A 13,259-nucleotide genomic window follows, 5' to 3' on the forward strand; every position below is an offset into this window, starting at 1 on the left:
AATTACAGGAGGGTCAGCCATGGGAGCAGTGTCACCCTGCAAACTCCAAATGGAAGTTCTTGTGTTGGCAGGATCAGTGCTGTGACTAATGGCATCACTGTACAAACAGACTGTTTAATGAACTGTCACTTTTTCTTTATCCTTTAAAAAATGTCAAATTGAAGATGCCTAATAAACATGTAAATACTGCAAACTGAAAACTAAATTATCAAATCTTTAAAGCACCATTAGTCTCACAGAACAAGTCTGACATCTTTATGTCCTATGTTGCCATTGGGCAACTAGCAAGATCTATTAAAATAATCCTAAAGTCCCAGTCCTTAAGGATTATGTGATGTAATTCTGCAAGTACAAGAAATTACTCAAGAAAGAGAATCTAAGAAACATGCTAAAATACCAAAATACTTCTAAAAAAGACTGGGATACAGACTGATGACAAACTTTACTTATTCAACTTTTTATTAAAATTGAGCTATTTTTACATATTTAAAATACTTTATATCAAAATTACACAATATTTATGAAAACAATTTTATGCAAATGCATAAAAATATGTAAAATCAGAGCTAAGCAATATAAAGCAATATATGGCATGTCTCAAAATGTATTTCAGGACTAGAATACCTGAGTGTTCAATAAGCTTGTTTCCTGCATTTCACTGATCTTAACAGTTAAATTTAATAATCTATCTGATCTCATATAAAGCACTTTGGTTGGGAGAAACTGCATGGAAAAGGCAGAGATCAAGCAGAGATTATTACTCAAGGCCTGTCTTCAGAATCTTCGTCCACATGAAGATCCACTGTTTGAGATGTTAGGAAGGACTCCCATGTAGCAAGGCACTTAAAAAAAACCAAACACATACATATGAGTACAGCAGAGAGACTCCTGTAAGCTGTTAGCCAAGGAGAAGACAAATTTTAAAAAGTAGCAGAATACATACACATTGTCACAAGCTGCTTTTGTATGACCATGGTAAGAGCAAAATACGGTTCCCTAGGCAGCTTAGTGATATGAAAAATGTTAGCTAACATGCTGAGTGAGCTGTAAAGGTCAATTTTACATAATGACAAGCACACACTGTGAGCACTGTAATTGTATGTTGTAGCATGGAAGATGCTAACATTAATTATGCTCTTCTTTAATCTCTTCCCTTAGTTACAGGCAAAGATCTCTTCCAAATAGAAAGCACATTGTCAGGCACTGTTCCCTTGGATTCTCTGTGGATTCCTAATGTATACCCAATTTTCCTTCCAAGTTAAATGAAACCATTTTTTTCCTAAATAAGGAGAGAATTCATTTTTCCCCAGAGTAATGGGAAAGAAATAGAACTAGAGAGGCAGGGGCTGGGAGTATGGAAATTGTTATCCTTATAGCTGGTATTTCTCGGCTTATGGAAAAAAGTATTTACAATTGTAAAATCTAATTTTTTTTATTTGAAGCATCAATTCTGCAGGCAGTAAAATGAAAAAAGAAACTAACAAAATCCCTAAATGACTTTGGTTCAACTTGGCTTAAATGAGCTGGCAGCTTGGCAAGCCATTCTAAATCATAAATTAGTGTTGAGAGCCATGGCAAGGCTGTGAGGAGGTAACCTGCAATGAGTTGATGCTTGTCACCCAAAGCACCAGGTTTCTACTATTTCAAGTCTGTCAGTAGAACAGGACAGGCAAATTGCTGCAATAATTACCCTTGTTCTGATGCTACTGAAAAAAAAGCCCTTGAAATGGAAATGTTCTTAAAAAAATTTGACTTATACATTCATACCTATTGTTCTTGACAATGCAACTGATTTATTACTTATTCTACACTTTTTTTTCATGAAGAATCTTTATTATGCACCATAAATAAGTCTTTTGAAACTTCCCAGGAAATATATATTAAAACCTGGACAGCCCACTCCATTTACCACAACTTTGAATTAAATCAGTGCCCTGAAAACAGCATTATTTCCTAACTGAAATATTTTGCCATAAAGTATTCAAGCCCCAGCAGCTTGCTAAGCCCAGCTCATTGAAACACCTCGTATCCATCTGTCATTGCTTAGGAGATGTGGAAATGACCCTGCTTTAAGCTGCAGCCACCTGATCCATCAGACATTTCTTGTGAATGAGTTCCAAACTCTGCCATTAAATATGGAGATTTAATCATACTACACTGAAATGCTAGGTCCTGCTATAACTGCATGTCTGTCTGTAAGCAGATGAGTGGGAGGATCTGATAATGTCAAATATAAGCTCAAAGAGAAAAACAAAGAATACCCACAGAATGACAGGAGCTGGGGGAATCCATGATGACACAAGGATACAGAACCAGGGATACCCATAGAATTAAGGGTAACAAAAGAAACAAGAGAAAGAAAAAAACAAGTCCACAGTAGCTTTGTGTCTGAAGACACAAGAAAGTAGAACATGTGGGTCTGCAAGACAACGAGTACTTAAAACAGCCAACTGAACTAAAAGATCACAATAAAAAAGTATGAGCTTATTTTTTCACAGGTTTTTACCTATTATCAGGCATGGTAGAGATCAGTCCTGTTATTCACATTTTGTCTCCTAGACTACGGATACCATGAATTTACTGCCTCAGTCTATCTCTTCTGATCTTGCTGACAAAAGCCCCAAGTAATTTCTGCTGCTATTGCACACAACAACATTATTCTGCTGTTCAGAGTATATCTAAGGTTTGAATTACTGTGAAAAGAGAGGACTAACAGGGTAAGATTCATGTGGAAATCTGCTTGACTTTTTGGAAAAATGTTATTTTTAAAATAGGATACCAGGGAGAAACTGTGAAGATACTGCCAGCCTGAACAGTGAACCGTAAGTGTTGAGAACTGATTTCTGATTTATAAGGTCTTTTTCACTTTTAGCATAAAGCCTTTAAGTTTGATCATTAAGTTCCTCTCGACTTCATTAGACACTGTTGCAGCTGAGTCTGAGAGGCCTAAACTGGAACCTGGCCTCTAGGTTTTGAAATGTCAGTGAGGCAGCTGCTAGCTATGTGTCTTCAGTTTGGTACTCATGAATTTGCTTGTTACAGCCCAGCCTGGATTACCATCCTAGAAAGCTACAAGGCACAACGTTTTTTCTAAACTTTTTCTAGGTGTGGTACAAGAAAACATCACTTTTTCTTGAAAAGTCTTTCATTAGCAATGACAGATTTTTTTCTGAACCACACTTTAATTACCATGTAAGTCCATGTTTTGTTATTCTGTAATTTCAGTAATGTGAATTAAAATATATGTATCAGCACTGGCTGCAATGTAAAAATGGCTTTGTGTTATCTTTGCAACACTGAGCCAGGCTGCACATGTTAAAATTCAATCACAACACACTGCTTAACCAGATAAATATGATCTACTGAAGTCTGTCCAGACAAAGATACAAAGCATTTTTTCACACAAGTTATTCAGCTTTTAATTTATCCCTGTTTATATAACCAAAACACATTTTTCAAAATGTAAGAGCAATGGCGGCTCATTTCACTGTCAGACATCACAGTGCTGCTACAGCTGGCAAATTTTATAATTAACCACACCAAAACAAAACTAGGTCTCTGTGCCTTAGGCTCAAGCTTTTCATATTGTGAAGCATGAACTGCATAAATGACATTTTGTTAGTGATGTATACTTCAACATTATTACAGAATGATACGACTCCATTCTCCTGGGAGGTTGAAAATGGAGATCTAAATAGAGGATCAGCCAGTTTTCACAAAGGAGACAGAAAGGAAAAAACCCCAGAAAATCCAAACTGAGAAATTAAATGTGTTTGGACAGGATTGAAATTCATAATCCAATTACTCATAAAAGCCCAATGGAAAACATAAGCCTAAATATACAAAATGAAATGCAAAGAACTTAAATAAGGCTACTTTACCTAAAATATTCTGATCACTACTGGAGGACACATATCTACTCTGCAACATCATTCTTAGAAAAAGCAGCAAAAAGTTTTTCAAAAAAAACTACAATTTCATATATAATGGAAAAGGAGATATAAAAACAGAACATGTAGTAAGGATGCTAGCAGAAGCAGTGTGTCACATGCCATGTGTGTCTCTGTTCCAGTTCCCAGTTATCCATGGCTGATACCTTAAAAATAACATTTATGATGGCATTTTTTGGAGTAGAATCTGAAAATGAAATCTTGTTTGTGTCTGAGAGAAACAGAAAATATTTTCATGATTTCTGTGTGCAGGGAAATAAAAACTAGACCACACAGAAATAGTCAATTCCCACTCTAAAAAATGTCTTCCCAAAATGATTTTTAAAAAATTTTAAACACTGAAGTGAATGAGGGTTCAAAGATGGATCTGTCTTTGAAGTGACATTCACAGGGACAAACAGGCTCAGATGGGGAAGCTTTTGAAAATCTCGTGAAGTTTGGTAACTGAACCCCCAGGCATGGCTGAGGTAGGATGCAACTTTCTGCTACACAGCCAAATGAAATGCATCACCACATAGGCCTCTAGGGCAAATAACAACTCTCATCTATTTTTTCTACAGCTTTTACAAGGCTGAGAGTTAAATAAGGGCTTTGGAGTTAGAGGAAACTTGCTGTAATGGGGAACAAGTATTGTTTTGCCATAATGAATCTTTTGGATCAATTTATGTCTGTACAACAATGTAGCTCACAGAAATATACTACATTGTGTTTGAAATACTTAAGAAAAACAGAAAATAGAAATGTCTGCCAATACCAACAAGAATTTCACTATATCAAAAGTAACTGATTATCTGATTAGGATGCAAGGGTTTAATAGGATTAATTTTACATGTGATAAATAAAATCAAATGCTATGCTTTAAAAGAAAGGTTCATCCATGCTCAAGAAAAAAAAAACCACATTCTTCCAATGCCAAACAAACTATCATCCCAGATTAGGAAAAAACACCAAGCTGCCTGCATTTCCTGGAGTTCCCAACAAGCAGTGGAAACCCAAACTCTGGTATATTTGCTGGATTTACAATGTCTAACTAGTCTTTGGGTTGGGCTATAAAACCTAGCCACTTATTCTGATGGTTTTCCTGAAAAGAAGAAGTTACTAAAATTCTTTGGCTGCATATGGACTAGCTGTACTAAACACATGAGAAAAAAAGGACAAATTTAGCAAATGTTTAATTGCTTCTGCTCTTTGAAGCCAGAGTTCAACAGTGCCTAGTTGGGTTCTGCTAGTGTGCAGCAGCAACACTTCAAACCTGCCAGCTAAATAACACTGCTAGCACCACCACTAACTCTGTATCCTGCTTTGGGTTTAGTAATTCTGCATCTTTAGAATATCTATTTCTAAATTAATTAAAATATTCATGATGACAATCAGTTTCTCAGATGAAAGCTCCACCCTGTGGACAGTTTGTGATTCCAGCTGTTTGGCAGATACCTCTTCTGGACTAAGCTGTCAGACAATGATGTCATGACTAAGGCCTGATGAAAAGGAATAAAATAAATGGTACAGTGTTAACATATGCTGAATCAATGCTGTTTACTTCAGAAATAGGAGTACGTTTATGAACATTTAAAAATCACAACCTTTTCATTTTGTTTCAGAAAATCCTCCTTATTTTAGCAATGCATTTACTGTCATTGTTAGTACAATATTTTTTTTTATTTGAGACTTTGTGGAATAAAGAGAGACTTAAGGATGTATTCAACTCTTTTCCAGAGGAAAGGAAGTACAGACCTGTACAAACCATTTAGACTGGCTACAGGAATACCAAATGATTGGTCAGTCATGGTAATTCTTGGCTCCTAAATGATTTTAAATATATTATAACAAAGCTTGCACATTATCACTTGAAAACTTTTGTTTTCATAGGCCTGCACAGGAGCACCCTGTAAATCTGCAACACTAGGTTTTTATTCAGTCTTTGTTACCACAGCATTAAGAGACACAAAACAGCTGTAGAAACAAAGGAACACTTCTTATTCAAGTATAATAAATGGAGATAGCCAATGAACTGGAAGACTACAGACTCTTAAATTTGTAAATATGGAGAAACATAAGGAAAGGTAAAACTTTAGAGTAACACTTAATTAAAGTGAACATTAATTCAGCTTAAAGAAGAGATACTCTTTTATGCTAGCTAAGTGATGTTTGCAAGTTGATAGCAGAATCTTTAGGCAACAACATTTAAGGAAAAACCCAAACAAATGTAAGGTTATACTCTTTGCCCAAATTGTGACAAAGGTGAAATGACATTTTAGAAATTCTAATGTGTTTTGACATGCTGCTGGGGTTTTTTTGACCAAACCAGCTTGGGTTTTATGCAGTTTTGAAGGATTGCATTCTCTACTACAGCAGCCATCAGAAGATGCCTGTCTCTCATTACTCTGTAGTTCCCAAAATTTAAGGGATGCAGAGAATGACCGTGAACAGAAATGTCTCCTTCTTTGTTTGTGTGCCTGGGAAATGCAGTCAGCAAGGGGAATAATGAGAAGCAATGAAATGCTGCTGCAGAGAAGAAAATGGGACAATGCTTAGAGAGGCAAGACTAGTTTAACTGAGGGGTGGGGGAAGTTGTGGAAAGAATGAGAAGCAGGTAGTCACTGAGTTAGAAAGCAGGAGATGATTCCTCATAGGTGTTGGACAGAAGACCTGGGCAACTAAATCACATTCATAGTATCCATGGTGCCTGGGAAAATGCACAGAGCGTGCTTTGGGGAAAAGGCAGGAAATAACATGAGGGATGTTACAGCAAGAAAAGGCTTAGTAAGCATCAAATGGTGCATCAAAAGTCTGAATGAGTAACTTCACACATGTGAAAGAATGCTAATGAAGCAAGTAATAATTGAACAAGCAAAAAACACTGTAACAGACACTGTGCTTGTGCATGAGTTTAATGAGTCAGACTCAAACTATTACATTTAAGGTTGGATTTTCTTTCCTACCAAAAGCATAAAAAAATTTCCTGTCTCTCAGGTTTCTGATATTCCCTTCCTGAAGTTTCACTCCCAAACAGCAGGAACAGATGCCAGAGCTTTGCTTCCTGCTGCTTTCAGGAGTACACATTTGTAGTTTGAGATACATGGGCCTCTGACAGTAATCAGTGATCACTTCTCTAATAATTAACCATCACCATTAACCATGGGTCTTAAATAAATGTATTTTAGGTTAAAACTCCCAATCAAAATATTAACTTGATCAAGCTCTTTTGGATATCAGGATCAGATAATGATTTTCAGATAAAATAGAAAGAAATTGGTAAACATTCACTTTGCAGACAAGGAGTGATACAGTTAGCACAATATTGTTTATTATTCCAGCTGCTGGAGTAATATAAGGTCCTTTTTCTAAACTGTAGATCTACAAAGATGTAAAAGCGAAACCATTTAATGAAGATTTCAATGTTAAAGTAAAGCACCATCAAAAGATCGTGTCTCAGTATAAACCAATTTCTCTGGTATTTCAGAGGCTATTTAAGAAGAAGCTCTGGCAGCTGAATAATTTTCTGCAGTTTGTGGCTTAAGAATAGTAATTTAATGTACCATATCAGCTTTGGCATTCTGAATTAAACTTCTAATTCAGCAAAAAACATTTCTAGACAGGAAAAATAACCAAATAATTATTTTTATGTTTTGGCTAATCATTCCCAAAGAAAATATTCTAATATATTCAGCATTGTTTTAACATACATACTGATGCTATGGAAGTCAGAGACCATCAATAAATGAAGACAATGTTAGAGGATGCCAAAAACTTGCTGCCTGATTTCTGAAAATATTTTGATCTTAATATGTAACAACAGATTGTCAATGTCCATGCATCTCACAGACTGCATGTTAATTAATTTGACTTGACGATCAAGAGCTCTGTCTTTTCAATTATGATTTAACAAAATGATTTGTAAAATCAGAGCACTGCCATTGGCTAAGGTGCAATCCATAAAAGGCTCAGACTACATGACTGAAGTTACAGATACCAAAATATATCTGTGAAAATGACTAATTTATGATTAATAGATGGCTCAGTGCATTCCATTTTCCCCCAAAAGTAAGGAGAAATTATTTTAAAAACCTGAAGACATCTGGGATATTTTCAAAATGCGCATTTCAATCAACATTGTATTCCCCATGAGGAAACTTCACAGAATGCTTAATGTATTTTGTTACATGCTTTCAAATTCTCCTTCCTAGCATATATTCTTGGAAATTCTTACCAAGGATATTACCTGTGGCATTTGAGCTGAAAGTAAAAATCTGATGGAATCGCATTTAAAGGTTTTCCTTATATAGGTCTGAGCCTTCCAGAAGGCTTCTTCATGCTCTCACAGTAAAATGTTTCCAAACTGAAATACAGCAGCTGACTTTGAACTGAAAATCATGTTCCAAGTTGTTGTGGTTAGTAAAACAAGAGTGCCCTCTGTCGATAATGAATTCAGGATCAACAGCTTGGGCACAATAAAATATATTCTGCTTGAAATCTGTCAAATTAAGGATAACTGCCTCACTATTCCCACAGAAACTGATTCCAAAGTTACCAAATGTTTGAACTAAAATGGAAAACTCCTCTTTACAGAGAACCCATGGACTTCTTTACTGAAATAATGAAAAAATAACATTTTTTGAGAAAGAGTTTTACCTCTTCATAATAACGGAGATTATTTTCGGCCACATTAGTGAATGTTGATCTCATATCCCAGTGCATGTTCTGCTTCCACCTGTCCCAATCTGCCTTCAGAGCATTATTGGCACGTTCAACTTTGTCTTCAAGTTTCTCAATCTCTTCTGAGAACTAAATATTAATTGCAAACATTAAAAAATATTACGAAAATCAACATTTCCAAAATTATTGAAATCAATTGACGGTAGTGGAGACGAAGAGAACTGCAAAACCAAGGTTGGTATTTAACTTGCAAAAAAGTCTTTCCCCAGGGATTAATGTAAAATTAATTCTTAATTAATAACTCACTACAATTTCCGAAATATTAGTTACAGAAAATATAGACCAGAATTAAAGTGTTCCTGGAGAAATTTTTATTCACTGAGAAGTTACAGACTCTGGCACCTCCTCACTAGCACTTGACATTAATGAATCAAAAAATAAATATACAGAGGGCTTTACTGAAGCAGGATCAATTGTACAAATTAGATTTGGCCAGAAAAGCTGAGAAAATCCTGACAGAATCTTTGACAACAGGAGAAAACAGAATGGGGAGAAGACAGCAGAAATCTAAGTCACAAACTTTCTGATTTCTTGCCTGTCACATAACCATTTTTTCTTCTGGAACTGTGTGTGACCATATGAGGGAAAAAGAAATACAGAAGCAGAGAAAGAAATTAAATGAAAGGACTTCTACAGAGAAGAAATCCTTTCACAGCAAGCCAGGGCCCAAAACCTTGAGGGCTACTCTACAGCCATTATTTGCTTCTCATTACTGTAGATGCACAAACTGACTTGCCAGCTAATGGGAGTGAGTGGACACCAGCCCTGTCTTTAATGAGTTTTTCTGGTTTCTCAGTAATTCGGTTATCTATTGTCAATTACTCATCAGCTGTGTCTGTTCTGGCTGGCACCAGGTTACAGAATGAGGTACATGTCCTGTGGCTACAGTGCAGAATCATCTGCTGCAGAGATGGGACTGCAGTCACTGTGTGCAGCAGGAGGGAGGGTAGGGACAGACACAAACTGAGTCACCAAACACTGCCTGAAATGGTCACAGAACCTCTTAAAGAACACAAGAACTCCTTAGATAGTAAAATTGAAAATTACATCTGAATCTATGTTATATGCTGCCAATAATAAACATTTTTAGTTAGATGTTGATTTCTACACTGACTTTCTTTGCCACACTTCTGGATTAATTACATACTGGTTATTAATGAGGAACAAAATGAAAAAAAAAATAAATTCTACTTTACTGAAAAGCCAAAGTTCAGTTATCTGGCCAGATCACTAATCAAGTTACAGACAAGGGTAATTTCAACTACCATCACTGCATCACTGAATGAAAAGGTTAATCCAAAGTTTAAATGTGGGGGATTTAGCTTTAAAGGAATTAAAGACAACTGGATTTGGTATTTTGACCATGTTCCATGCTAATTGCCTTTCCTTCAAATACCAAAAGATGAATGTGCACGGAATACTGAAAATGATGACATTTTAAGATGATTTAGAGTAGAAAGGCAGTTGAATCCATTCTCTGTTTTGCAAAAAAAAAAAAAAAAAAAGTAGTTCCTATAAGGGAATGCACTAGTCTACACACATACAGAACTTCTCTGACTTAGAAGTCCTGGGTGCAGCAGCTTCCCCTTACTTCATTCTTTATAACTTTACAACTTTAAGTTATTTTACAGTTTGTTTTTGTCTAGCCTTTCTAAGGAACTACGAATTTCTTCCATACTGTAGTCAGAACATGATATGGACAGGTAGACCCTGTTACACCACTCTGCCTGTGTATGCAGATTAAACATCCCACTCTAAAGCCCCAAAGAAACCACATGTTGGCAAGGGTTGGACTTAAGGTCTAAAGGCAGCATTATGCCTCATGTCAAGTAGAGATGTTCAAGGTCTACTTTTTCACAACTGAAAAAAACCCATCAATGCTACTCTCTTTAGCTGCCATGACAGCAGAAATGGAAGAATGGCTTTGACTTAAAACATCTACCTAGTGTGTTCCTCATTTACAAGGTGTAAATTGTTACAATTGATCCTGCAATTTAAACAGGATTCTGAATCTCCATTTTCTTACATTGATCTTACTGAGACAACCAGTGTGAGAAATGAAATCTCCCATCAGTGATGGCCAGAGGCCAGCACAGCACTAACAAACACAGGACCAGAGCACAGGAAGGTGGGAGCCAGGCACTGCTAGGACAGAGTGCTAACAGACATGGACTGTGTGGCTGTGGCCAAAGAGACCTGGCCCAATAGCCAAATTACATGGTAAGTGACACACTACCTCACTGTGCAAAACAGCACAGATTTCTATCTGCTATGTGAATTAATCATAGCTTGGTGATACTAACCCCTTTTTAGCCTGGAGTTAAAACACAAAATATATTCAGAATGTAACAGATTCAGCATTTCATCTCAGTTTCAAGCCTGAGCACTAGAATCCTTAGAGTTGGCATTTAATGCTTATCTTGCTCTGTCAGAGCACATTTATACCAACCTTTTTTCAGAATTATCATCAGCCCTAGTGGCAAGACTAAAACTGTAAAATGCCCAAACCATAGGGATACAGTAATGTTGCTGTGTAACCTTCAGGATGGTTTGGGAGACGTGTAGCAGCCTATCCCACTATCTTTACAGCCACAACTCTGGAGGTAAGAAATGTCTGTATAAGCAGGAGGGTACCAAAGTCCTGCCCAATCTCTCTGGCAGAGCCTGCACCCAAAATCACAGTCTTCAAACCATCCATACCCTGAACAACTGCCTCCTTTGGGACCAAATTTTGGAGGAGAAACCAAGGTTTTGGCTTTTGTAGCAGCACCACAAGCACAAGTACAGCTCAAGAAAACATTTTTTTCCCAGCCAATGAGCCTAATGTCCCATAAGGTTTAATTTGCAATTCCAGCCTATTTCATCTGCACTGACCTTAGGGATGTTTTGCATTCTTTGGCTGTACAACCTATTGTTTGCTAAATCATTTAATGTTTGCCATGTCCAATGCTAAATATCTCACAGCCTTTTATCAGCTCTAATGACAGTCTGAGACTCCTTATCTGTGATAGAAATGTACTTCAAATGAGATTAGGTTTCATGCCACTCATTGTCAGCAAAATTTCTGGCTACTAGATTGCACTGACAAGTTCAATCTGACATAAGAGATTATTAGAAGCTACAGGAATTCTGCTTAGGAATAGGTATGTGCAAATACACACAAACTTGGTGTTTGACACCCATTCCAACAATATACCTGTGTTATGACCACCTTCTATTATGAAATAAGTCTGGTTAGAAGTGTCTGAAAAATATTTCAACACAAAAATGAAAACATAGTAAAAAAATGACCAAGAAGATAGTTAAGTCACTTGAATGGTTAAAAATAGCAGTACACCATTCTTTGTTGCCAAACTATCCTTACTAGAAGAAAAAGGCTTCAGCTTCTAATTAAGAAAAAGTCTTCAGGATACAGCTGACACTCAATTAGAGAACACAGGATTTTATTATCAGATTAGACTAACAGACATCTGTTTTACTGCTCTTCTGAGACTGCAAGGAGAACCAGGCTCTCAAAAACAGGATTCTCTGAAATTAGTAAGAAATAGAGGGATTGAAAAGATAAAGAAAAGATCTGAATACCTATGTAATCAGTGTGTCCAAAGCCTTTACCAAATAGTAAATGCAGATATGGAAACACATACACAGTGGAAAGAATGAATTTGGACAAACTGATTTCAAAATCCTACTGAAAGCAAGTACAAACATCTCATGATGGAGTAAACCATTGTCAATATCAAGTTAACATGGTATGATCAAGACTATGCTAAAATAAAAATACTCCTTTTTTATTTGTAACATTTCAGAAAAGGGGAGTGCATGCACGTTGTCTGCAAACTCCATCAGATTATAACAGAAATTCATGCTGAAAAGATGGCACATCCTGCCAGGCTATGGTGTCTTTTCTACAGTAAACAACAATGGTTCTGCCTGCTAAACAAGCTGTGTGGAGCTGAATTCATCACTGAATGCACCTGCCATGGCTACCCAACTCCCAGCCTAGGGGACTTCTCCAACTCACCATCCTCTGTGCATTTTATAAGAGCTTCAGGCTTTAAACTAAGGAAAAAGGACAGGAGAAACAGCAAAGAAAATAGAAAAACAAAAACAAACTACAGGACACAAAGGCAGTAAGTAAACAAAATTTCTGCTCCAGGGAAAAAAAAAACAACAAAACCAGAGATATTTACTTAATGTCCCACTGCAGTACACAGAGGCAAATTGTTATATAATATACCACAGCCATTGTAGATATCAGAGATCAGCAATATATTCTTATTTATTAATCTCAGTGCCAAAAAAATCAAATGCAAATATGCATTTCAAGTCCCAAAAACTATCTAAACAGCTCATCTTTACAGGGAAACTAATTACAACAAGCCTAATAAAAAGTATCTGACATGTGAAGGATTTTCTCCTTTGATGTACTAAAAAAGTTATTAGTCATTTTACATATTATTTACGCTGTGTAACACTTGGTGTTAATATTGTGCTAAAAGGACATTATTTAGGCTGGAGAGTTTAACAATCAAAAATTTTAAAAATGCCAATTCTCATCCCAGAAGTTGTTTTTAATTGGCTGCTGAGCCCTGC

General features: G+C 36.4%; 1 protein-coding gene across 2 annotated transcripts in view; it reads right to left on the reverse strand.

The window, feature by feature from the left end:
• Positions 1 to 435: 435 nt before the first annotated feature.
• The window catches only part of SNX7 (sorting nexin 7), a 28,193-nt gene continuing 15,369 nt past the window's right edge, over positions 436 to 13,259 (reverse strand). Inside the window, exons 8-9 of one of the 2 annotated variants that reach the window (XM_056497888.1) lie at positions 8,583 to 8,735; positions 436 to 842 (exon numbers count right to left, since the gene is read on the reverse strand). In XM_056497888.1, the coding sequence (XP_056353863.1) occupies positions 762 to 842; positions 8,583 to 8,735 (234 nt within the window). In that variant the 3' untranslated portion in view covers positions 436 to 761. The remainder of the gene's footprint in view (positions 843 to 8,582; positions 8,736 to 13,259) is intronic. The other variant, XM_056497889.1, reaches the window with a different exon arrangement.

Source organism: Oenanthe melanoleuca, chromosome 8, assembly GCF_029582105.1.
Source record: "Oenanthe melanoleuca isolate GR-GAL-2019-014 chromosome 8, OMel1.0, whole genome shotgun sequence".
Taxonomy (NCBI): Eukaryota; Metazoa; Chordata; class Aves; order Passeriformes; family Muscicapidae; genus Oenanthe; species Oenanthe melanoleuca.